This window comes from Leiobunum rupestre, chromosome 2, assembly GCF_980474605.1.
Source record: "Leiobunum rupestre chromosome 2, qqLeiRupe1.1.hap1, whole genome shotgun sequence".
NCBI lineage: Eukaryota > Metazoa > Arthropoda > Arachnida > Opiliones > Sclerosomatidae > Leiobunum > Leiobunum rupestre.
In genome coordinates, this window is record NC_143385.1 from 4,956,878 (window position 1) to 4,983,197 (window position 26,320).

At 35.6% G+C, this 26,320-nt stretch overlaps 2 protein-coding genes across 2 annotated transcripts; one reads left to right on the forward strand and one right to left on the reverse strand.

The window, feature by feature from the left end:
* The first annotated feature begins 6,400 nt into the window (after positions 1-6,400).
* Positions 6,401-12,490, forward strand: LOC149955570 (ABC transporter G family member 20-like). Its single transcript, XM_090165326.1, has 13 exons — positions 6,401-6,417; positions 6,509-6,745; positions 8,117-8,222; positions 8,281-8,434; positions 8,594-8,748; positions 8,815-9,013; positions 9,070-9,213; positions 9,271-9,573; positions 9,633-9,810; positions 9,883-9,998; positions 10,058-10,397; positions 11,858-11,944; positions 12,006-12,490. Exons 2-13 carry the CDS (start codon positions 6,544-6,546, stop codon positions 12,215-12,217), a joined length of 2,196 nt encoding a protein of 731 aa, XP_090021452.1. The 5' UTR covers positions 6,401-6,417; positions 6,509-6,543; the 3' UTR covers positions 12,218-12,490.
* A 7,852-nt stretch (positions 12,491-20,342) lies between these two features.
* LOC149955571 (uncharacterized) lies at positions 20,343-23,025 on the reverse strand. Its single transcript, XM_090166693.1, has 3 exons — positions 22,956-23,025; positions 22,029-22,336; positions 20,343-20,580 (listed from the first exon to the last, which is right to left on the reverse strand). Exons 1-3 carry the CDS (start codon positions 22,974-22,976, stop codon positions 20,343-20,345), a joined length of 567 nt encoding a protein of 188 aa, XP_090022819.1. The 5' UTR covers positions 22,977-23,025.
* Positions 23,026-26,320: the final 3,295 nt, after the last annotated feature.

Consider the following 26,320-nt stretch of genomic DNA (forward strand, 5'->3'; position numbering starts at 1 on the left):
TTGGGCTTCGTTTTTAATTCATTTTAATTTTTACAATTTTTTAAATTTGCATCTCATATGTTTCGTATACATTTGAATTGATACGATAGTATCTTAAGAACTAAGGATGTTAATTATTGGTGCAAAATATATGCAGAAATAACAGTAGGTGATTCAGTCGGGAGGATAGACGGATAACTGTGCCAAGAGGCTTGCTATCCGTCTGGGGAATAGTCTCTCGATGTAGGAGGCTTTTCACACCGCAGTTTCTGTCTCCACGCTTAGCCAGTGTTCGGTACAAATTTAATTGGACGAGCCTTTACGGTGAACGTTTTACGGAAAAGGGGAAAACAATAGCCGTATTTTCTTTTCCGACGGCAGCAGGCGCTAAAGCTTCTAACCATTGAAAACTGTACACAAGAAAATGCACGACTTTTCCCTTACGAAAAATATCTTAAGAAATCTTATGAACATTTGTAACGAAAATGTTTGGGAATTACTTACGAGTTCCTATTGGGAAACATTAGGAAGTTTGGCACCTTTTTCCCATGACCGCTCTTAGGATATTCTAAATAACATTTGAAAAGGAATTCGTAACATTTCTCTTTGAAATTTCCCAAAGAAATTCCCTTCGCCTCCCATGGATGTTACCTTAACTTCACACGGATTTTCCCTTCGCTTCCCATGGATTTTACCTTCGCTTCTTAAGAATTGCCCCTTTCCCTCCCAAGGGTATCCTTCGCTTCCCAAGGATTTTCCCTTAGCTTCCCAAGGATTATACCTTAGCTTCCTACGGATTTTCCCTTCGCTTCCCAAGAATATTCCATTCGCTTACCAAGGACTTTCCCTAACTGGTTTCCAAAACAAAATATTCTAAAAAGAAATGTTTAAATTTATGAGGCTTCATTGATTTGATTTTTCTTTGTCTGGAGAAATTTCTTGGTCAGGGGAAATTTCTTCCACCCTATCGTTCTTATTCTTTAAAACAGCCGAAATTTATTTTATTTTGTCCTGTATTGTCCTTTTTATTTTAACTTCTTGAGCGTCAGGAAATTTTCTACAGGTGTAACCTAAACAATAAATTAACTTATAAATTCCTGATAATATTACAACCGCTTATAATTAAACACAATTTGATTAAATGAAATGAAACTCATTAATTATTGCTCCTATCCTGGATGGATCCAATTGCTGGGATATGCTGATATGCAAGTATATATGTCGGTTCAATAAATGAAAATTTTAACTAATTCGACTGAGTTTAAAGTATTGGAATCGGGGCTATTAAAAATTTTATTTCCGTTTGAAATGACCACATGGAAAAACTAATCTCAGTCGATGACGAAAAATTTATAAAATGTTTAAGAGTCGTCAGCTCCAAGAGTAAATAATACCTTTTTAAAATTAACATAGTACTTGATGGAAATTAATATGTTAAGCTTATTTAACAAAAAATTGAATTTATTCGATTAAGCTAAAAGTCATTTCCTTGTCGTAAAACGAATGTATAAAAATAAAAAAATTGAAACTTAAGCCGCTTTTTATTCTTTCTATTTTAATATCTACACCAGCTATGTAAAACACAATCTTTGCAACTCAATTTTATTTTTATTATTTACGCGAAATGCTTACTTTTTCCAAGGTGCTTGGATATTCCTATAACTTAAGAATTCTTAATACCAAAATTACTTTTTTTCCCTACACGGTTAATCTCAAACTTCCCTTGAATTTCCTTAGGAATTCTTAACACGAAAATTACCTATTTTTCCCAAGACAGATATTCCGAAAACTTCCCTTTAATAACCTTAAGAATTATTAATACAAAAATTACTTATTTTCCCCAAGACGGTTATTCCCAAAACTTCCCTTAAATTTCCTTAAGAATTTTAATACCAAAATTACTTATTTTCCCCCAAGACGGTTATTCCCAAAACTTCCCTTGAATTTCCTTAAGAATTATTAATACCAAAATTACCTAATTTTTCTAAGACGGATTTTCCCAAAACTTCTGTTTAATTTTCTTAAGAACTGTTGTAATTTTTTTTCCCAACGTTCAAACTCCCAAAAGCTCCTTCAAACCCCTTTGAAATTTCTTAAGATTTCTTAAAACATTTTTGTAAGGGTTGTCGGGCTGCGTTCTCCTTGTGTGGGGTGCTGTGTTTGTGGCTCCTAGCCTAGACGACTGACTCGAGCTTTTAGCAGCGGGAGGTTAGGTCGCCTCTTGTTAAGCGCCGCACTTTTGCAGCTTTCAGTCGCTTGTTTGACCTACGCCGTGAGAACGTTCTGATCTTCGAGATGGACCCCACTTTTATAGGATTGAGTGACCTTGAACCTTTTGTTCTCGCTCACTCCACCTTGGGCCGTCATTTATGGTTGTTTGGTTGTCCGTCAGGGACCGGCACCAGTGTATTTCTGAATTTAAGTTGGGTCTGTTTATTTCGAGCTCTAAGTTTTCGGTTACTAAAAACTATTAACCCAATAGATTTTTCCCATAAAGTTTTCAGAATCTTAAGTAAATCTGAATTAGGTAATCATTGTTTTTGTTTATCACGCTACGGAATATGGCCAGCAAGTGCACCATCCTGGCTATAAATACTTGAATGCCGTATACGAACCCCGATATCCACATTCAAGGTTCAATCATCCCATACAAAGAGGAAGCTGTATATCTGGGTATTATTATTGGCGCTTCTGAAGAGTACTTGGCGTTACTCGAAAAGTGGCAACTCATGAAAGCGAGACAGTTGTCTGCCACCATGGTTATCATTCCTTTAATAACTGATCAACAACTCAAACACTTACTAACTGGACTAATTTACGGAAATGAATCGGAAATTAGAACAAACGCAACACCTAGTCAGAAAGACGGCTGTTTGCGGCATTTTTTTTACGTTGGATTCAACCATCAAAGGCGATTACTTTATGAGTTCCATCGGGCTACTCTTGTCGTAAGCGCCCTGATTTCATAGCTTGAAGCGTCCGTTAATACTGTTGTTAGTTTCTTCGAATCAAAAATACCTAAGAGAGGTTTACTGGTCACCGTAGTCTGTAAGTAATGCTGCCTGTTGTCTTGAACCCCATACCCAACTGTTCTTCGTACTTAGTAGACTTTTCAATGGTTTCAAAGGCTCAGCCATGCGTGGACTGAATTTTTCCAAGTAATTCCACATCCTCAAAAGTCTTCGTAGTTCTGGTACATTCGATGGCGATTTCATCTCTGTTATCCCTCGGTTTTATCGTCATCTGGAAGGAGGCCAGAAGCATCAATGATGTGACCCAGGAACTTGATCAGACTAACGTCAAATTGACATTTCCTGTTGTTCAGTGTTTTGCTGTTCGCTTTTAACCTGCTGAGGACCTTTGTTAGATGCTGATTAGGCTCGGTGTCGTTCTTCCCCCAGACCAGAATATCGTCCTTTTGGCACACGGTTTTGCTCAGTACCTCAAGGCACGTCGACATCTGACTTTGAAAGTGTTCGGTGGCTGACGTCAGTCCAAACGGAAGACAGTTGCCACAAAATCTTCCCAATATCGGATGTTGATCTCTCCATTCACCGTCCCTCGTTCTTGACTGGAACTCTTGGTTATATCTGTCTTCAGACTGCCCATGTCTTCCCATTTGACTTCATTCGTGGCCTTGACACGACAAACCCGTTCGTGGTGACCACTCTTTTTGCATTTCCGAGCTAAGCGCTGTAGAGTATTAAAGAGCGTCCCTTGTTCAAACACATTTATTTAAATGCTCTCGGTAGCCAACTACTTATTCAGGCGAGGGCCGGCTCACTGTAAACGCCAAAAAGGATTTCGCATGTTTAGGGAGATGATCCCTATTGCCCGGTTTGCACGTACAAATAATAGGCAATGGAACATATCCTGATGGTGTGACCGCGTTTCTCCAACATTCGTTGTCAAGTATTCGAAACGGTGTCACTCTCTAGCGGGTTAGCTTCCGAACATGTAAAACATTCTTAAGGCCTGGTGGATCCACAGACGTTCGAGGACTAAACTTAATTATCCTCGTCTGTTTCAACTTGGAACATATTGTTATGGTAATCAATATTATTTTACTATTTAATTTCATCTTTTGTTCTCCATTTATGTATATATTTCAATCATTAATTCATTCTTCACAAATGGGATGGAATAATTAATTCATTATGTTGTAGGATTAGTGAACCTTTACACGATAATGGGAAGGAAAGTTTTACCCGCATATTCCAAAATCAATCTAATACACGTCATAAATTATTTTATCTTTTTACTGATAATATTTATAGAATATAATATTTATAAAATGGTCAATTTATAAATCGAAAAATTTCTTTGAAAAAACGGAAAGCCCTTCCGACTTCCTGTCAAAAAATGGCTGAAGGTGGCAGTCATATCGTAACAGCCAATGCAGGTGACTTTGCAGATAGCTTCGGAGGAACTTTATGATTACATCGAGCACCGAATGTTTTAAAAATTGAAAAAGTTAATTTAAAGCGTTATTGTATTTCTATACAGGGTGTTAACTAAAAAACGATACAGAGCCAATTACTCAAAATGTGTTTTATGTAAGAATTTGAAATTTGCAGGTTACATAGAGGGTGCAGGGTGACAAATGTCAATGAAAATTTCAATGACCTTGAACCCGGTCTTCAAGGTCATTCAAATTTCTCGAGACCCATTAGGATTAGAAGAATGGTTCCAATTAGAAATGTGTTCTACGTTTAATTTTAAGTCTAAACATCTTTGAACCGATCTAATTTGACCAATGGGAAGCCGAGAAATGTTAGACCAAAGACCATAAGGTCGTGTGTGGTATTCTAATCAAGATACGACATTTAACGGCTTATAAATCGAAAACTACCAGATCTGATTGATCAAAATTGTCATGACACTCTGAAGTGAGTGTAAGAGTTCAAAATTTGTAACTTATGATGACCTTGAAACATTCGTTCAAGGTCATTCAAAATGTATCTCGAGAGCCATTAGGATTAGGAGAATGGTTCCAATTAGGAAAATGCCCGTCAAGGGTTTTTAAGTCAAGTTACCTTTTACCCGAGGTAAATAAACTAATAAAACTCCAAAATAAACGTTAATTAATTTAAGACGTACTAAGTATTTTTAATGGTAAAGGACCACAAAACTAAGTAGGCAACTTAGACGTCGATGTCTTAGCGTATTTTAATGCAAATCCCCACCGTAGTGCCAGAGAAGCTCAGGCAGAATTGGGAAAGTTAATCTTCAGTTTTTTCATTATTTATTTATTTATTTAAATTATTTGTAAATAATTCTTACGTTTATTAGTTGCTTATTTATTTCAATTACTTGTTTCGTTTCTTGTGTTTAAAACAAAAGAAACGAAACAAGTAAGTTAATAAAAATACTTGGTAAGTCTTAAAACAATTAATTAACGTTTATTTTGGTGAGAGGTAAGTTGACTTAAAAAACCTTGGCGGGCATAAATTTTGAATGACCCTGAACTAATGTTTCAAGGTCATCATAAGTTACAAATTTTGAACTCCCCCTCTCAGTTTAAAGTGTCACGACAATTTTGATCAATCAGATCTGGTAGTTTTCGATTTATAATCCGTTAAATGTCGTATCTTGATTAGAATACCACACACGACCTTATGGTCTTTGGTCTAACATTTATCGGCTTCCCATTGGTCAAATTAGATCGGTTCAAAGATGTTTAGACTTAAAATAAACGTAGAACACATTTCTAATTGGAACCATTCTTCTAATCCTAATGGGTCACGAGATAAAATTTGAATGACCTTCAAGACCTGGTTCAAGGTCATTGAAATTTTCATTGTCATTTGTCCCCCTGCACCCTCTATGTAACCTGCAAATTTCAAATTCTTACCTAAAACACATTTTGAGTAATTTACTCTGTATCGTTTTTTAGTTAACACAATGTATTACTTTTCGTCCTTTATTAAAAAAAGCATTACTCAAAAAATTAGTTTTTTACACTTGAAAATTCAACAGTTTCCTAACTAATTAATAATCAAACACTTAAAAGTTCAAAATAATAAATTATATGGTCTAAAAAAATCCTGAAGTAATCAAATTGAAACACGTCGTATTTATAACTATATTTTCCGTTGAGAACTTACACCACCTCTCTCTTGGGCATGATTCACCGGATCGTCGTCTTTTAATAATAATTTGATTGAAGTTCTTCAGATTTTATAATGGGGAGCACTAAAAAATAACGAGAACAAATTAGAAATCTATAATCAATAAGTATTTGACAAGCTTTTTTCGGCCTCAATCAGGCAAAAGTGTAACGGTAATGTATGCAGATATGATGTAGTTTGAGTCTCTACTATCTTCCCCTCGATAGCGCTTAGTGAAGATAAAAATCTAGTATCCTGAAAGCGATATAAATATTGTTAAAACAGTGCGGTTCAATTATCTAGCGATTGACGCGAAGACTGTTTTTGGGTAAGTGACTATGCCGATTTGGTAATTGAGCCTAAGAATATTTTGCATTTCGCAAATGTAATACACTGAAATTATCCAGAAATATTTACAGCGGAACATTTCCACCTTAACTTAATAGGTGTGACAATGAACACACGATCAAAACAACAAACAGATGTTAAGTTTGATCAAATTGGGCGAGATACTGAAGCTGCAAGTCCTTTATTTCCGTCATCCAATACTTGTGCCTCTTCCGTAGCCTCGCCCGATCCTAAGAAGCGTGTCCAAAAGAGGAATTCCAGTTGGACGACTTTGAAACTAGGAAAAAATACTGGAAAATCCAAGGAAGGTAATTTTTTTCAATGTAAAAGTAAAAAACTGATACTGTAGATCTTTTCGAATAGAACCAGAAGCATTTAATTATCATCTTAGAAGATAAGGGTCCATTTTGGCTTCCAATGGGTGTCATTTTAAATTGCCATCCATGACATCACATAACGTACAGCTTTTATTACTGCACCTAACTATTGATAAAATGTCCTTATCACCCTTATTTTTTTAGATGAACACTTTCTGAGGTCATAAGTAATATTAAATGTGAGGAACGAAGGGCTTGCCTCTTAATACGTTTTGTAACCGGACACATCGAGTAATGGCACTGGAATTCATTAACGGCTGATGCATATGTTGCTGCTTATCTCATTATTATACTTCTTATAATTTCTATGACCCAATATTAATATTATCTAATTTGAAAATTATGTTATTCAGTTATCTCACATGTCGCTAGAATTTCTTATGGCCTTTATGAAAACTGGTTTCATTAGCTAATGCTATTGCAGCTTTACAACATTATATAACAATTCAATAATTACTACAAATGATAATAACTAAACTCACATGATATTTAGCTAAAATCTAGTGTTGAACGTTAGTTTAGTTAAAAAAACTGTTTCCACGTCTTAGATGTTTCATGGACTAATTAACAACAGGGACGGTCCAGACCTATAACATTTCCCTATAAATACCCAAAAAAGGTGCTAACGCGTTCAGCAGCGTTGCCAGGCAAATATTTTTTTTCCTGTTGATTCAAACGTCATAAACTGGAAACTGATTTTTTAAATTTCGCCATCTGTCAGGATACATTTTTAACGGTTTAGCGGTTGCGATTTGAATTTTCAGATTGTTGTTTACAAAGGAAGCCCCAAACGTGTCTCATAACCATATATGTTATCACGTTAAATAAGTATAATTAGTATGGTTAAATAATACATTTCCCCTTCTTATTCTAAGATATCTTCTAATTCTAAATTATTCATCATAAAAAAGTAAGCAACTATTAAGCCATGGTACGATCATTTATATTTATAAATAATATTATACAATGTTATTAATAACAACCGTTACAAATTTGGAAATTGCTATGAGACGGTAAGCAGAATATTTTACTATAAGTATGATCGAAGAAGCTCGACATTTCTAAATTTTTACGACGATTAATTTAATCCAAGCTTTCCAAGGAAGCTTCTTGCCCTATTTTACTCCCCCCGCCTATTTTGAATCACCAGCCTATACAAGCATTTCCTGTTATGCCCGCGAGTACCGCTAGAGTGCGTCGATGCTGGTCTTTTTTACTTTTTCCCATCCCGGACCGTCCCTGTTGTTAATTAGTCCATGGATGTTTCGAACATCAAATTTACTTAGTATTTTAATTTGACAGGCTGCGTTTCCAAGGAAGCGGTGAAGTTAACTAACGTAGATTACGGTGTTAAATCCGGAAAGTTGATTTTGAACGATATTAGTGTTAGGATTCCTCATGGATGCATGTAAGTTCACCGTTTGAAAGTGTAATCTAATTATCGAATTTTTTTTGTGACATACTAGATACGCGGTTGTGGGTCCCAGTGGATGCGGAAAGACGACTCTGCTAAAAGCTTTGTGTCGCTTAATCACACCCACGAAAGGAAAGGTGGAATATTCATACACAAATTTCGAAATGCGTCCAATTCCTGGAAATGGTATCGGATACATGCCGCAAGTAATGTGGTTAAGACACGAACCTAGCGCCATCTATCGTTATATTTATGAGATCTAATATCTACCCCTGATCTCAATCTTGAGAATAGCTCCCAGTCAAATATTTTATAGAAAAAGCAATGCTTATAGATGCCTATTTTGCACACTTATTGTGTTGTAGGAAACCGGTTTGGTGGAAGAGTTATCCATTGAAGAAAATTTGCAACTTTTCGCATCGCTCAATGGAATCGGAGATGATTATCAAGAACGAAAACGAAGTTTGATGGCCATGTTAAATTTAATCGATGTAGGTGAAAAAGTAGTTAGGGACATGAGGTGAGAATCGTAATTGTTACAATTGCCACTAGAGTATTGAATCTCAGGAAGTTTGTCTTTCCAAAGTGGTGGGGAGAAAAGGCGTCTGTCTTTGGTCGTAGCACTATTGCATCATCCTCCCATTGTAGTACTTGACGAACCTACGGTTGGAGTGGACCCATTGCTGAGGAAAACCATTTGGAAACACTTGGCGCGATTTATCACAAGAGGAACAACGGTTATCATCACGACGCATTACGTTGACGAAGCAAAAAACGCCGATTGGGTAGGAAATTGAAGGATGCCTCTGGAATCTCGACTGATTCGTTTAATTGTTTGTAGATTTCTTTTATGAGAAACGGTCGTATCATCGCCGAAACCACACCCAGGTCGCTTCAGGAACACTACGGAGAACAACATTTTGAAAGTTGTTACACCAAAGTTTTTCAAGACGACGAAGCTGGAACTGAACTGCCATCTTTCAGTGTAAGCTTACCCTTGTGGCTCCTGAATTAAAGACTTTATGTCACATACATGTCTTAGATAAGGGATATAAAAGCTTCGGAGCCCCCTGGAGATTCAACATCCATGTCGAATTTGTTTACGCCTTTCACGACCAACACGCAGAGACTCCGAGCTCTGACAATTAGAAATCTTCACTTCATTAGACGAAACGTAGCCGCCCTGGGCTTTCTCCTGGTTATTTCTGTGGTTCAACCGCTTCTGTTCACCACAATCGTTGGGTCACCTCTCAGTGCTTTGCCGATAGCCGTTGCGAACGAAGAAAGTCCACAGATTCTCAGCAGTCAATTCCTAAAAGAACTGAGCAGCGATACTCTCTGGATAGTAAGAATTCCCCGTGTATTTCTCTACGACATACAAGCCTAAGCAAATTCCGTTTTCAGGATAACTATTTGGATCGCGATGGAGCGATTGAAAGCGTTAAAGACGGTTCCCACTGGGGGGCACTGTACATCGGTCCCAATTTCACGAGGTGTCTCATTCAAAGGTTCCACGATGGTCTCCGAGTCACAAACGCGACCATAGACTGCGGTAGCGTCAACGTCTACCTAGACAACACCAGTAAGATTATAATTATTACCAATTGTTTCAAGGGCCTTATGTTACACAATTAATTTCCACATCTACGTGAAGATAGTCAAATTATAAATGAAGTGATGACGAAACTCTATTCGGCCTGGAATTCATTCTCGAAAGAAATGCTCATCTCAGTCGGGGGCAATCCAATGCTTTCCAAATCACCAATGGAAGTAAGCTTTCCATAATATTGCTGTTATAACGCAAATTTTTTGATTTTATTCATCAACAGGTCCAAAAGCCACCAGTCTACGGTAGATTTGACGTTACCATAACGGAGTACATTCTTCCCAACATTCTGGTCTGTTTAGTGTTTATGACGGGTACGATGGCTACGGCCTTGTGCTTAGTCGCTGAAAAACAAAGTGGAGCTTTACATAGAATAATTGTGACGGGTGCTACTAGGACGCAGTTGTTAGTGTCGCAATTCCTTTCTCAAATAATTATTACGACGATACAGGTTATTATCATGCTCTTCGTTCCGTATGTCTTATTTTCCATACCCATGCAGGGATCTATCATTCTTTCCATTTCAAATTTGATCTTGATGAACATTTGCGGCAACGCATTTGGTATTAACTATTTAATTTCAATGGTAACATAACAACTATAAGTATGACACTTAGTCAATCTTTGCAAAAATAAACAATCATTTCATCATGAAAAAACCATTTGACGAAATTGACTGTGGTAGGTAAATATTTTGTAAAAAGAAGTTGCATGAAAGGAAAATGCGCGTAGGGAAATTGAGAAACAAAGTTTCCCAGGATCCTTAGTGGTTGGGTAGGATTGCCTCGATCTTAAACGAATAAACGTACTAAACCGAAAGATATTCTATGAAATTTGTTCATGGGATAAATAGTTTACCTCATAAGTATGGAATTTTCCACTCCATCTTTATTCTCTCATCCACGAAAAAAGAATAGTTCTCAAAAAGTGTAGTTTTCAAAACTTTGTTTTTGCAGTAGAGCCTAAAATTTTATGTTCTTGTACTTTTTATAAATTGGACAATTTCGTACTTTTAAACAAATATTTCATAATAATTTTAATTCAAGATGAATGATTTTATCTCACTGAATGTAATAACTGCTTCTTAATTTATTATATCGTCGAAATATTTATGTCTTCTACTACTACTACTGTGAAATGTCATTGGTCCAAGCTATTTAAAAAAATAATGGTTATTTTACGGAACTTTCAAATAATATTTTTTTTTTGAGAACTGATAGTATTTTCGTATTTAATCAAAAAGAATGATTTTATTAGTTTAGCTTGAAATATATAAAAAAAATCAATGAGAAAATGTAAGAGCATTTTTTTTATAATTTTGTAAACATCGAGTACACGCAACAAATCATATCTTTGAAACATCTGAATCATATAAGTCAGGAAACGCTCTGGAAATATTTTTCATTTGGACCACCTTGATCTGCAATTTACAAATATGAGAATTAAACACAAATCGAAGATAAAATTATTTCGACTACACCATTACATTAAGTTCGCCAAAATCATTCATATTTTAAACAAAATTCAATTGTTAAGAAATAATCGAGTATACATTGGCAAGTTCAAAGATATCTAAGAAAACGTTTCAAAATTCCATAAACGAGCCCTGAAAATTTCACGAAGATAAACTAATTTTGGTTATATATCTGGTTGATTTCATATGGAAGCCCTCTCACTGCCCTTCCTCATCCACGTTGTTCTTAGTTCAACCAGAATACTACAATAAATTTCTTAGAAAAAAGTTTGCAACTTACCATAGACCTTTATCGTTCTAAAATGTGGCCATGTCGTTTCGAAAGAAATTACCGGCTACACTGCTATCACGGACTTTTTAAGAAGGCAGTGTAAATTATACAACAACTGATTTAAGTTTTACAACCCGTTTTCTTAATCACCAACAATGAGTTACCAAGTTGCGCTTTGTTTATACTTTTTACAGTGCTGCAAAGAGTCATACCTGTGGTTATTACGTTACAAATAGATCTGCTCAATTTCAGATTATTAATAAACAAATTATTTGTAGGTTTGCTCGTTTCATCGTTGACCGACACTTTTTACGCTGTGATCAATGTGCTGAACGCCTTTCTCTATCCAGGATCCATCATCGCAGGTGGGTTATGGGTTGGGCGCTGATCTTAATTGACAAACAAATAATGCGCACCAATTGGTAGGTCTCTTGTGGCCATTGGAAGGGATGCCCACTGTTTTGAGAAACATCGCGTATTTCATTCCAATGACCATGCAGATGCAATCGCTTCGATATACCATTGGAAGAGGATGGGGTTTGGAACACGTCAGTGTTATTCTAGGATTCGTTTCCTCCATTGTTTGGACTTCTATTTTTCTGATTGCGTCGTGCCTCGTCTTCAAATATAGAAAGTGAAAATATTGTCACCAAATTATTTGGCGATCAGTTTTTTTTAAACTTTATGCAAATGAAAATTGCTAACCAGAATTGCATATAATATTTGTAAAAATTCTACAGATCTCTAATTTAATCTTTTTAATAAGTTTTTGGAAGAATGTGTTTCGGTGAACAGATAATATAAAGCTAAAACTATAGCCTCTGTTTTCATGATTCCCGAAAAATATTGTGCCTCTACACGTAGAGAGTACGAAAATGCGTGATTTACGCGACATCAAAGTTAAAAATACAATATGTAAAATACGATGTTATAAGATTGTGTTATAACATTAAAATCTGAAATAAATTTATGAAATGAAAAGTATATCAAATTAGTTGATGCAAAAAAAATTGTGTTAGAAGTAGAATCGTGCATTCTGGTTGGAAAGACTCGCTTCGATGTTCGGTTCGGGTGAGCTGGGTTTAAGTTGTTTGAACTCGAGTAGGAATAGTTAATAATAATAATTTATATAATATTTATTTCGACCAGCAGGTGACCATAGAGGCAAAGCCTATAATTAGTGGTCACCGGACAACACAAACATAAAACGTAAAATATACATACACATAATTAAAAATATATAACTTAACTAGATACAAGGAAATTTAAAAATATAAACTAAACAAAAAATTATTAAATAGGAAAAAATATAATTTAACAATGGATTAAGAATTATGACAAAGCCAATAATAAAAGAAAAATGTTGACACTGAGGAGCGAAATAACGGAATAGAATAGGCAGCACAATTCTCCCTAAGTAACAAGTTTCCGGTTTTAGCGCACAGGAGGAAAAACGAATGTTCGAAAGTCAAGCATCGGGCATATTTGATGAAATAAGTAAGGTGAAAATGTCTCGGATTTTGGGCCATATAATCATTAACATCGAAAAACGGAGAGTAACTACATGACACACATCGCATCGTACTGACAAGGGAAGAAGGTGAAGGTGCCGGGAGTAGTGGCACATTCCTGTAATCCCAAGCGTCTGGGAGGCAGAGTTTGTGGATGGCCGTTTGAGGACGACCACCGATCCCCCAACGGTTGGTCGGAATACTTGCGCCACGGGTGTCCCCACCCGTGGCGCAAGTACACATTACATTTGGATCCTTGTTTTTTACTTTAAGACCTCTCAATAAAATTTAGGATCCAATTTATATCAAATTGGGATCCAAATTGGATCAAGTAAGGATAGATTTTATGAAATTTTAATGCCAATTGGATCCAATTTCGTAAATTGGGATCCAATATATATCACAATTTTATCCAATTTCCTAAGTTGGGATCCAATATTTATCACAATTTTATACATATTGGAATCCAATGAGATTGGATCAAATTGGGATCCAATGAGATTTGGAAACCGACTGGACCTAATGAGAATTGGATCCAGTTGGGATCCAAAGAGATTTGGCTCCAGTTGGGATCCTACGAGAAAAAGGTAGTTTGGTGGCATGAATTATAATTAAATAACCTTAACAGCAGATACTACACTTTTCACTTAACCGTGAGCGTCACTAACAGTGTAGCACATGTGATAGTTAACCATAGCCAAACGGACTAGAACTGTCAAACTTTGTGGGAAAATTTGTTACATACATAACAAATCAAGAAACGATAAGAAACTATAAAGAAAAGCTAATCTTTAGGCCGAAAAGCTAGGAAACCTACAAAACCCAGCCAAAAGACGTGTACTTTGGCCGAAAATGAAGAAACTGACCAAAAAATGGCACGTGCATCACGTGCTCCAAGTGCTCCAAACGCGGTAAACGAAAATAATTGAGGTAAATATAACAATAATTACCAAAATCAATGAATTATATTCCCACCCAAATCCCTTGTTTTTACACCTGGTTGCGCTTAGATGGTAGATTAAATAAAACAAACAATTGTAATTGGCCAGAACCTAGTGACGTCACTGTGACTTTGGGAAGGCTAACTATTAGAGAACCGACTAGAGTGTAGAAGGCAGGGAAAAGACTTAAAATAAGACGACGCGTAAACCAAAACCACCCAAACGAGGCTACCTTTTATAGCATTTTTTACTAACCTTGGGCGTTACTGACTAATCCGCCAGTGAGTGGTCCATTGCAAAAATCGTTCTAGTTACATTCTGATTTCTATGCTGTAGAGTTTTATTGAAATGTTGCCAGTTGTTCGATAAATTTAACTATTGAAAAAAATATATATATTTACTGAGATCGATATTGTTCTGGCGGTCTCGCCAGACATAAAAAGTAGTCATCTAATCTCCTATCGCCTTCTATAATTATGTTTATACCATTGAGTTAGGAATATTTACTCTAGATTCTTGAACACTCAATTGATATCCGCTATGGTGTCTCGGTTGGGACCAATTTCTAGAAACACTTACGGCGGCTGTCATTTATCATTATACGGTGCCGTCATCTATTTTAGAAATAATATATTTAAGCCACCGGCTTAAGTTATTCTCAGTGTTTCTAACCGCTGGCGGTACATGACGACACCGTACAAGATTCCATACACGATTCCAAGAAAGTGTCCCGGCGAAATATCAATTGGATCCAAATTTGATACAATTTTATTTGATCAAATTAATTTGGATCAAACTTGGATTCAATTCTTACTTAAAAGATTTTTTGGTTCCAAATTTGATTTAATTTTATTTGATCAAATTAATTTGGATCCTACTTGGATACAATTCTTAGTTCAGATTTTTTTGGATCTAAAATTGATACAATTTTATTTGAACAAATTAATTTGGATGAAACTTGGATCCAATTCTTAGTTAAAAGATTTTTTGGATCTAAATTTGATACAATTTTATTTGATCAAACCTATTTGGATAAAACTTGTATCCAATTCTTACTTAAAAGATTTTTGGATCCAAATTTGATAAAGATTATTTGATACAATTTTATTTGATCAAACCTATTTGGATAAAACTTGTATCCAATTCTTACTTAAAAGATTTTTGGATCCAAATTTGATAAAGATTATTTGATCAAGAAATAGTTGATCCTTATTTGATCCCTTCAGGTTATAGCTTGATACAAATTGGATCGAACGTCCAAAATTGGATCAAGTCATTTTCGTAAGGGATACTCAAGGACAGGTAAGCACATTGGGCGATAGAGAGTCAGGGACGCTTAAGTATGACCGGTTGTCCGACGAATCAACCCACATAAGCGTCTGGCACGATTACCAGTGTAAGTGATGGGAGAGGCCCACTTTAAGTCGCAGGATATAAACTCCAAGAATCTTCGTAGACGAAACACTATTCAAGGGAACATTACTGATATTGTAAGTTATAACATCCAAGTTCAGCCTTCTTGTCAGTACCATGAAATAACGTTTCTTGATGTTAAGAGAAATTCGATTGACCAATCCGCATGGCAAAACTCGATAAATGTTATCTTGTAGAGACAACCGATCAGCAACAGAGCGAATTGTGATAGAAATGTAACTATCCTCCGCTTACTGGTAGATGTATAATGAACAGTTAGATGTTAACTCTGATGGTAGGTCAGACACGAAAAGGTTGAAAAGCAGCAGTCCCAAAATCAAGCCTTAGAGAACACCAGACTGTACGGGCAGGTAAAAGCTTAATTATCCACGATAGATGACATGCTGGAAGCAATTGTTCAGAAAGTCACGAAGTCAGCACAAAATTAGTCCTTGAATTCCCGCCCTCTCTAGATTAAATCTCCTGTGGCAAACCAAATATAAGGCCTTAGACCAGGCAAGCGAGACAACATGAACATTAGGTGGATCTCGCCATACAGAACCTATGATCACTCATTGAAAGACTTCAAAAGCTGGTGAGGACACGACCGTCCCTCTCTGAATCCAAACTTGACAATGACGGAGGTCAGTGATATAGGGCTGTAACTCTCGATGATGTTCCGTTTACCAGACCCCTTAAAAACGGGAACAACATTCGCAAGTTTCCAGCCCGAAGGAAGAGAAGACATCAACAATGAAAAATTTAAGAGTTTAACCAACGGGTCTATTATAGCTGGAGCCATAATCTTTAGCAACATCGGAGGTATGCAGTCAGGTCCGCAAGCGGATCCAGTCTTCAAACGAGCTATAGCTAGCGCAACATCCGCCGAGGTGACCAAATCCATGGTTAAAACTTTTCCCAACGCCCCAAAGAAAGCATAATCCGGTCTGAATCGGGCGCAGTGAAACTCTGATAGAAAAAATTAGCAAATGAAGATGCTATGGCTGACATGACAACGGCCCAGAAAGGGTTTCAAAACACGATGGCGGAGGTAGCAGAGACTTGAATCATGTAAGCTGGAGACAAAGTGGTCATAAGCAATACGAGTCTTCTTCCGAAGGGCATTACTAAAGGTATTGTATTTGGTAGTTGGATTAGTTGTGAGTCGATTAAGACATAGGTTAAGTTAGAAGAAACCACCTATGGACTGTGAGAAGGATGATAAAATACGTGAAAAAGTAGATTAGTCCATAATTAAAAGGGATAATATAGCTAAATCCTAAACAAATTTGAAGAAATTAAAAAACTTAATAATAACTCGTACCAATAGGTCTTCGAGGAAACAAAAAACGCGAAACTCGGATCAAATAGATCTTCGAGTATTAACATAAACTAAAAATAAATAAAATAGCCAGAAATTCCAACGGTAGACCGGTTTCGTTCTATTTGGAACTAATCAGTACCGTGCGGGAAATCTGGCTGGCGACTGTTAAATCTAAAAGAGAAACTAAGCCTAAACATTAAAAATTTCCAAACGCGTTGCATATAGCAACGGAAAACCGAAAAGTTGGAGTAACATAAGAATAGTTTAAGTAAAGGACGTTGTTCGAGAAACCAGTAGAAAGGGCGTGGTTTTCCTTCTGAGAATCACGAGGGGAACATGGTTCGGCTCGCACATCATCTGTTAATTTGAAAACATTCTTGGTACATGCATATAGGTTTATAATTATGTTTCACATAAGCGTGTGACTTTTATCACATGGAAAAAAGAGAACTTGATGACAACATATTTTTGGTGCCTATTTTACTCGCTGGAGGCGCTCTAAATCGAAAACCCGAAAATCGTGAATATTTGTTTGTAATGTTAGTTAGGCTACCAAATATTTCATACGCAATTTTAAATGCTTAAATTTCCTTTTGCTCAAACTATATTAAAATCATATTCTGAAAATAAGTCCTTAAACTTCAAATTAACACAAATGTAAATTGTTTTTGTAAACCTTATAAAAAAATTTGCAGCAAATATATTTTAATATAAAATATAAAACAAAGATTCATAATTACTTTATTATTTAAACATTCATAAAGATCTTGGTACTTTTCATGAAGTTGTACATTTATGTAATTAGAATACTGGGGAACTGTAGGACAACGGCTACTCTGTTGACATTATAAAAGTACTGGCAAAGTTCTATTCGACGTGGATAGTCAGCTTCGTTTTTTTCTAGGTGGTAAACGTGATATTGCTGGAATAGATGACCAGCATTCGCCAGACTATTGCATGATTAACGCCCAATTTCCGCCCAGACTTGTCTACACTGAGAAAAATATCCGTGGGGTCCGACATTCGTACAGATACCGTACAATTCATAGTATAGTATATTCAGATAGAAATCGCATCGTGAATGAAAGAAATTGGTTTCGACTGATTTATTATTTATTGTACCTATTTAATGGTAGAAATAGACGCTTCAATAAATCATCCTCCAAGGAAATCGCCAAGAAGTAATATTTCCGAGAGCCAGGACCTGCAAGTCACTGTTTATATAGTGCTTGTTATAATAATGGAAAATTTTCACCTTTACGGCAGCAAAGCGTTCCCTTTTTAACCAAGTAATTATTTTTACATATTAAGGCTTAGCAAAAACACAACGTTCAGTTTACAGATGAAAGGGTTCCATTATTTCCACAACCCCTATATAAACAATAACTAGCGGGTCCTGGCTCTCGGAAATATTACTTCTTGGCGATTTCCTTGGAGGATGATTTATTTAAGCGCCTATTCGATTATATATAGAAGTGAAGGGTTGGCTCGTGTTAAAAAATCATCCCAGAGCATTTGTAAGAACTAACTCTCACCTAGAAGCATTAACAAAGGCTGCATAGCCCTATAGTTCTCGATTTCCAATGCTAGGTAATATTTATTCCCCTTAACTCTAGCCAATTTCGAAAACGCCCGACAGGAAAAGACGTACTACGCATGTTGCTCGCCATAATTCACAATATCTATCGACTTCCATTAACTTAACTTGGTTGGCGACTAGGTGTAATTGGCGTAGGTAAGCGTTACTATGGTAAAACAACGTTACATGCGCGTAGTATTTGCGCATGTGGACCTACTGCAGGGCTTTCGTGGTGAGGTTCACCTATCCAAATTTCCCTTCCCTCTACTTGTTTGAAGGGTAAATAGTGAAGATTAAAGCTTTATAACAGAAATTTAAGGAGTGTCAAATAAACACTAAACATTATAAACTAACATGGCGTTCTTTTTTTGCGGTCCTTCATAAGTCTACATACTGATAAAAAAGTTCCTTGAGTTTTGGAAAGACATGCATGCCTTTGATGTCTGCATGCGCGAGAACCATGTTAACAAATTGCTTGAGACATAGAAACATTTCTATAATTATATATTAATATCATTATTTATTGGAAATTAAATTGAATTATGCGTTATTCAAGGAAATAACGCTATTGATACTTAACAAAACAAAGTTTTTTCACCGTTAACGAAGTAAATAATTACATATTCCAACTATAAAAGAATACTGAAAACAGTTAACTGACCATACTCTATTTCGAACTAACCAAACAAGGTCACTTACGAGGTCACCGACATAGAAATACGGGTTAAGTTTGCCTACTTAGTTTGTAAAGGCCGTTATATAGGCTGAAAAGCAAAACTCCCCTCTCAATACACACCACATTTCAGTACCAGATTAGGTACGATTCCACTTAGTGCGATGTCACTAGGTACTGTGCCATTAAGGGAGATGTTTTTAGGTACGATGCCAGTTAGGGCGTTTTCAATTGGGACAATCTGCTGTAATACCTGTCCCTTCTATAATCTGGGCTATAGCTCCTCCGACTAGAAGAAATAAGCCTTTATGTCTGGTGTGGCCAGGGCCGGCGTTAGGGGGGGGGGTAAGCGGGGCAAAAGTACCCCGGGCCCGGGCCTCCGAAAGGGGCCGCCGGAACGGGTGCCTAACTAAAACTATCTGACTAATTTCCCAAAAAAAACTAATTTTGGAGTAAAAATTACCTGGGGCCCGAAAATCCTAGCGCCAGCCCTGGGTGAGACCATATTTTCTAACGCCCAGGCTAAATGGCGTATGTGGTATTTGCCCATCGAAGCTCCAGCTCAATTTAGTAGTGAAGTTAAATCTCATCTACATGCTACGATTTCTTTAAGCATTTGAGTGGCTGACCCGATCACCAGTTAGAGACTCATGTGATTTTTTCCTCTGCTGCTAGCTGATGGATTTAGTGTTACGTTTATGACTGGCGTCAACGCATATTTAAAGGTTGTGAGACTATAATTTCTGTATGCCAATCAGCTCTACGACTGGCTCGCACTTTTATAAAAGCCAAAGGTGGTCTTTTGAATATTCATTGTAAAAGTGTGAACTAAAAATTGATTTTGTATCTTTAATTTTATTAATAAAAATATTTGTGAAGAATATATGACAAAAATTTAATTGGTACATTATTTGTAGCAGTATTTATTGGTAAACTTATCTTACTTTTAAAAGATTTATAATGAACTTTTGTCACTTGTTTTTCATTTTCACACTTCACCGTTTAAATTACTGCTGACGAATATGTACTAATATCTTGCTTTAAGGAAGAATATCACTCGTCAGTTTTAAGAGTGATACCAATTAAGGCAACCACAGTGAACTTTATAATGCCGCTATCCAAATAATCGATTTAGTGAGAATTGGCTACAACATTTTTAATAGAAGTTGCTTTATCGAAAAGTAACTCAAGCGTAAAAAGGTTTGTGAGGAAAGGATCAAACTTTAAAAACATTTTTATAATTCATTTACGGAAATAATTAACCTTATACTTGAATGATATTTTATTTCATTGAATATTTGTTTGATTTTTATAACATTTAATTAACACGAGAAAGTAAAATGCGTGTTACAGACAAAATAATGGAAAGCCACTTCAATCAACAATATTAAAACAGAGATTACCATTCCTGATTTGTAAATGTAAAATATTAAATTGATATTCAGTAGTTTAAGACCTTTTACTTCATTTGGTGGTGCATTCCAAAAAAAATTGTCAAGGCGATTCTTGTTTATAAAGAAATAGTAATCCAAACATTTGGTCTCCAAATAATGAGACAATCTAATTAAGGAATAAAAGGTTAAAAATTGATATCATATGTTACGTTCAACTTTAACCGAGGGGCTAGCCACTTAAAAAATATCTGTACAAGTAGGGTGAAATTCAAATACCCGCAAATCTGTAGAAATATTAAGACTTCTAGAATTCCCGAAATCAACCAAAAATATCCTAAATTTAGAGATATATCGCGATGTTATAAACATTTAACTCAAATGCCTTATACCCCAGATCCGGGTTGTAGAGAGATGGTTCGATCACTTAGGAATTCTACCATCGGAGAGTTTAGCTAAAGAAAAAGTGGCAAATAGATGGCGCGCCCGACACTGTGTAGCCCCCAATGCACAGAAGTACTGAGGTGCAGCCTAATTTATAGGAGACGACAGGAAATTTAAAGTTTGCAAGCTAACTGGGATCGCTTTAATTTTCTGTTTCGTTTTTACACGTGTGAATTTTAAGGAAATTTAGTTTTTTTAATATTTATAATTAGCGAACATTAAATTTCAGTTTCTCAGATATTTATTTGAACTGAAATACAAATTTTGTAGTAGAATTAATGAAGGAACAACACTGACCTTAGTTTTGCCTTTTGGCTTTTAATTAGCTTAGGTTTGCTTAGATTGTTCGCAATTTCAAAAATTAAATTGTTAATGAATTTAAAACAAAGCGAAAATTAACTAATTTAGAGATCATAACGAACGGAGATCGATCGACACGGAAACTTGGTAGTGTTCCCTTTTCGTAGGTACTCCAGTGTAATGAGGTAAAGCCCACAAAATATCTGTAGGGGCTACTAAGCGTCACTAGCGCCATCCGTGGTAAAAAATATTTCGCCAAGTAAAAAATCTAAGTGATCGAACCATCTCTCTACAACCCGGCCCAGATGGAATTTTAATATTCGTGCCTCGTCATGGGACAGGTCTTGAGTAAGCCAAATTATGACCAAAATGTTTTGAAACCTTTACTATGCCTACGGCGGTAACAAACTAACGAACAAGCATTTCGTCATTTACGTCGGAGATAAGGAAGTTTCGCTTCAACAATAAATTAATCGAAGGGAATGAATCGTCACCGGGTACTAAATATTATCTCATGGACATATCAAAACTTAGCTAATAGTTATAAACCTATTAGCTGATTTAAGATATATCTATGGGAGACTGTAACTGTATATTAATTTACTAATTTTCATCCCTAATAAATATCTGACATCAGCCACTCTCAGTAGTGGAACTTGTGGAGCGGTAATTAAACCACGTTTATGCGAACTGCGGCTATCCAATTGACTCAAAAATAGCCAATGAGGAAGTGGTCTAGATTGATTTCTCTTGTGTTATTCTCGGACCAATTCGAGGCTGGGATGTACTAAAATCAAAACCCTTTGGCACGTAGTAGTTAGGCGAAAAATTTACAATTAATGAATTACTACGACTAATGTAATAATCACTTACATAAGATTTAAAACTTCTCGCAATTTTAAGTCCAAGGAAAACGGTTGCGTAACGAGTAATACGAAGTCAATTGATTTCAGGCTTTTCTTACTCATATATAAGGGCTTCTCTCGGAGACTGTCACCGAATAAGGTAAGCATAAAACCAAGAATTGTGGAAACCTGTTTATATATGGAAATTAGAACTCCACCTTCCTCGTATATTTTATTCGTGTATAGTGTTTCTCCCATAAAATCAGTTGGGCTAAGGATGCCGTCGTTTGCTTCAGTTTTATTTAATATTAATCTAAACCGCTTGTCGGTAAGAGCCTAAGAAAGGAATTTTTTTATTATTGATCGTTAGTAAGAGAATATTTATATCCTTTCGAGTGATTCGAAACTTGATTGTCCAAATAGCCAGTGGCGTAGCCAGGATTTTGTTTCGGGGGGGGGGGTCACACCATTGAAAACAAAGTAAAAAAATAAAAATATTGGTACGTATGACCATACGTTTCGGGGGAAGCATCTGCCCCCTGGCTACGCCACTGCAAATAGCCACGCTCATTATGGTACTAACAGCCACTGCTAGCGTGTCGTCGTCGATAAATCGAGAGAAAACTCCCGTTAGAGTGGATTTATATAAAATACAATGATTTTACCGATTTTTAAGCACTTCGTATCAATATGACACATATTTTACCAATTACTTAATAAAGCATCTTTTAAAAATCTCGCCGCTGAAAGTATAGATCTCTAAAGAAGGAGGAACATTCACTCCGAAATGTTAAAATATCTTAATATTGCGAATTTAAATCGATTTTAAAGTATTATTGTTAATTTACTGTAACTTCAGTTTTTAAAATCTTTTACGCTTTTACACTTTAAAAATTCTTTTTAGATAATTCTAGAAATCAAACAAATTTCAAAAATAAAACTGACTTTTACTTACCATTTTTTTAATGTACCTCATTTCATGCGAGTTTCTGATAAATAGCGCAAACGAGGTTTTATTTTTAATTAAATCGTCAATGGTCTCAATTTTAGTATACACCTCAGTTGCAAATTCGGATTTTAAATTACTCGAAATAAACATTATTAAGAAAAACATTAAAAATATCCAAGAAAATAGCAAATATCTAGCAGCGGCAGATTTCACGCCTGTTGTAAAATCTAGTTAAATGAAATCATAGTGAGACAAAATGTGTTGGAGCAAAACTGTAGATACAATTATTAAAAAAGCAAGGAACCATCTCTAGTACGACAAACTAATCAATTCTAATCTCAATGATACCGATAGTAAAGAGTTAAGACAGTTTCATTACAGTCTTACAAACACTTGTGCGAAATTATAATGAAACAACAATTTTATTTTACTAATATTGCAAAAACATTTTTGCACCATTGAAAATTGTAATATATTTATAAATAAGGGTGGGTTTGGGTGAAATGTAGGAAATTTAAGCGTTCAATATCAGCTGTTCAAATAAGCAATCAAAAGGAATTTTTTGGCCAATAACAAATCTGAAATCGTAAATATGAGCGGCATGAATGTTCATTATTAAATAACGTTTTGTACAATAACATTTTTTAAAGCGTGCAATATCAGGTTTTAGTTACAGATAAATAATAGCTGCGTTTTCGTTGCCTAGCATCAACGATAAAATTCATCTGCAGTCAAAATGAAGTTAATTTGCAGTAGCGTTAAATCCCTATCTTGATTTAAACTGGATTTGAAATACATTTTCACCTAATTTAACCAATATAAATGTACATTTTAATTCAAAAAAATGGGCTTGATAAAAGTGAGTGAGAACCACAGATTGTTCTCCGTAAAATATCTTCGAATTAAAAACAAATATTCCCGAAAAAAGGCAACAAAACCGGACGGGTAACACTATACCGTGGTAGTTTGCACGAAATCTAAGAGCAAGATTAAATATTTAATTTGAAATTTAGGTTACCTTAGAAATCAACCTAATAACACTACAACTGGTAAGTTCAAAACTAATGCATAATGGCGGTAGAATAATTTAAGATTTAAGCAGTATAATATATTGCCACATAGTTACAGAAAAAATACTATTTGATATCACCTCGGTAATCAAAACTAACTAAATTTTAATTTTGGCGTACCAATATTGATCACGTTTTAGAAAATGGGATCATGGTGGAGATAAGTGTGCACTTCTAGACAGAGTTTGAGACCTTTTTTCTAAGAGTGTTTAAAAACTTTAAATATATATGAATCTATTTATCTTTTTACTTGTATTAAAATGATAGAAGATGAAATTCCACAATACGTCCAAAAATAAAAGAGCTCTTTCGTAAAAGTTGGACTTTCGCTTCAGTTTCGACGATTTCCCAAGAATTCCGAATATCCACGTGCACGAAACCAATAATAAACTTATGCATAAACAAGTAAACACCTATGGCGAAAATATAAAAACAGAGATTAACAATATAACAATACTAACAGCTTTTACCTCCACTTTGCGGCTTGCCTACAAAAGCATTTAAGTTTCTTATGACTTTTTTTAAATTAATCAAATACTGGGCCACTATTTTCCAAATCAACAAACAAGCGATACCGCTGATCCAGTGATTTTAAACAATCGACCACCTTTTCATTAAATGAATGCCTTGACACCATTTTAAATGTCGCATTTCCTGGCATCGTTTTGATAGTACGGCGCCTAAATGTTTACACTCCTGGAAACCATTAATAATGCCACATCAGGGTAAAAATATTTTCTTATTATCAATGAAATAAAAATGTCTTAAAGATATGTTCAAATAATTTTTCTTTAGATACAATCCGAAGACATACGCGCTTATCTTATTCATTCAGTAAGAAGAAATCTTTTACAAAAAAATAAGCTACCCTTGCTGAACTTGTTTTATGTAGTTCATTCGTTACGAAAAACGTAGAAGTCCAGTTCAGTTTATGCTTAAGAACTGGGTACCTCGTCGAATTTACTCTTATGTTCAGTGCTTTTCGTAGTTAAACGTCATTGATACGTGACCCGTGACGCAACAGCAACATCAAAACAAGAAGGTCAATGTTATGTAAAGAAAGGCCTATTATATTTAGAGAAAAATAGAGACTTACGTGTATACTAGAGGTGAACGCCTGTTTAGTGAGTTCAATTTGTTTTTGTGGCTCACGCGAGATAAGAACGGTGTCGCTTTCGTCGAAGACATTTGAAGGCCAGTTAGGTGATATACTTCCGAATGAAAACAAATCAAAGGGCATTACGTAGATGTCTATCATCTGAAACGAGAGTGGAGATCAATATGTATGCGAGCAATAGTACATTGGTGTAGTGGCAAGTCCAAGCCCTCTTCCACCTTGAAAAATATTGCCATGGGCATTTCATAATCTAGCTGCAGCCGTCCTTAGGGCAGGAGTAGGGGTTTAAGACAAACATGTTTCTAGGATTCAATTTATAAATACTTTTATGGTAACTTTTGACGTTCATGGACAGGGTCAACCGGTGTATGTGTAAGATAATAACAGGAAAGTATTTAATTGACCGAGATCGTAGACGCCAAAAGAACAACAAAGTCGTTGTTGACAATCGCAATTAAAATTTAAAAAGTAACGCCATTAATAAAAACAGATGGCACATAGGTTTTTTTTTATTCCCCCCTTGGTTTTTTTTTGTATGTTGCTTCTCGAAATCTCAAAATGTAAAGGTCAACTGTGTTTTTTAACGTGGGATCAGGCTGTATATATATTGTCTTGAAACTAGCATAGAAGATTTTGTCTTCGACGATGAAGGGCTAAGCCCGACGAAACCGGTCAGACACTCACGTAAATATTATAAAAGAAAACACTTTTTAAAAATTTAAAAATATATGTGAATATAACGACGTTTTTATTTATTACAAAACTTACTAACAAACGCATATAGTAACAACTGTACCATTACCTAAGCCTTAATATATCATAAAATAACTGATAATTCGGCAGCTATTTTGTTATTAATATGATGGGCTTTTATGGGTTTTCAAAGTCAGTTGATGCCGAGCGGTTTTTCTTAAAGCCGTTACAAACCTTTCTGTCAAATGTTTTAGTTTAGTAGACATTGGGAAAATGGTAGGTCTCCGTTTGAGGGAGGAGGTTAGGTAGTAGATCATGATAGCTTGTCTTAAAGGTAGGCTCGTACGTGCTAAATAACCTAATTAGGTTCTTAATACATTTAATATACTCACATAAGTGTTCTTAACTCCTTTTCCGAGATCTTTGACATACTTAAATGGAACGTCAACCGCTTCAACACTTTTTCAACAAAATTATTTAAAATGGCTGTC

Coding starts and splice junctions, on each gene's coding strand:
- LOC149955570 (XM_090165326.1), top strand. CDS start 6,544: ATGAACACACGATCAAAACAACAAACAGATGTTAAGTTTGATCAAATT. Junction 9,574..9,632: donor GCAGCGATACTCTCTGGATA/GTAAGAATTCCC, acceptor TTCCGTTTTCAG/GATAACTATTTGGATCGCGA. Junction 11,945..12,005: donor TCCAGGATCCATCATCGCAG/GTGGGTTATGGG, acceptor ACCAATTGGTAG/GTCTCTTGTGGCCATTGGAA.
- LOC149955571 (XM_090166693.1), bottom strand. CDS start 22,976: ATGAGGTACATTAAAAAAATG. Junction 22,337..22,955: donor TGAGGTACATTAAAAAAATG/GTAAGTAAAAGT, acceptor TTCCTTTCTTAG/GCTCTTACCGACAAGCGGTT. Junction 20,581..22,028: donor CGAGAAGTTTTAAATCTTAT/GTAAGTGATTAT, acceptor TTCCTTAATTAG/ATTGTCTCATTATTTGGAGA.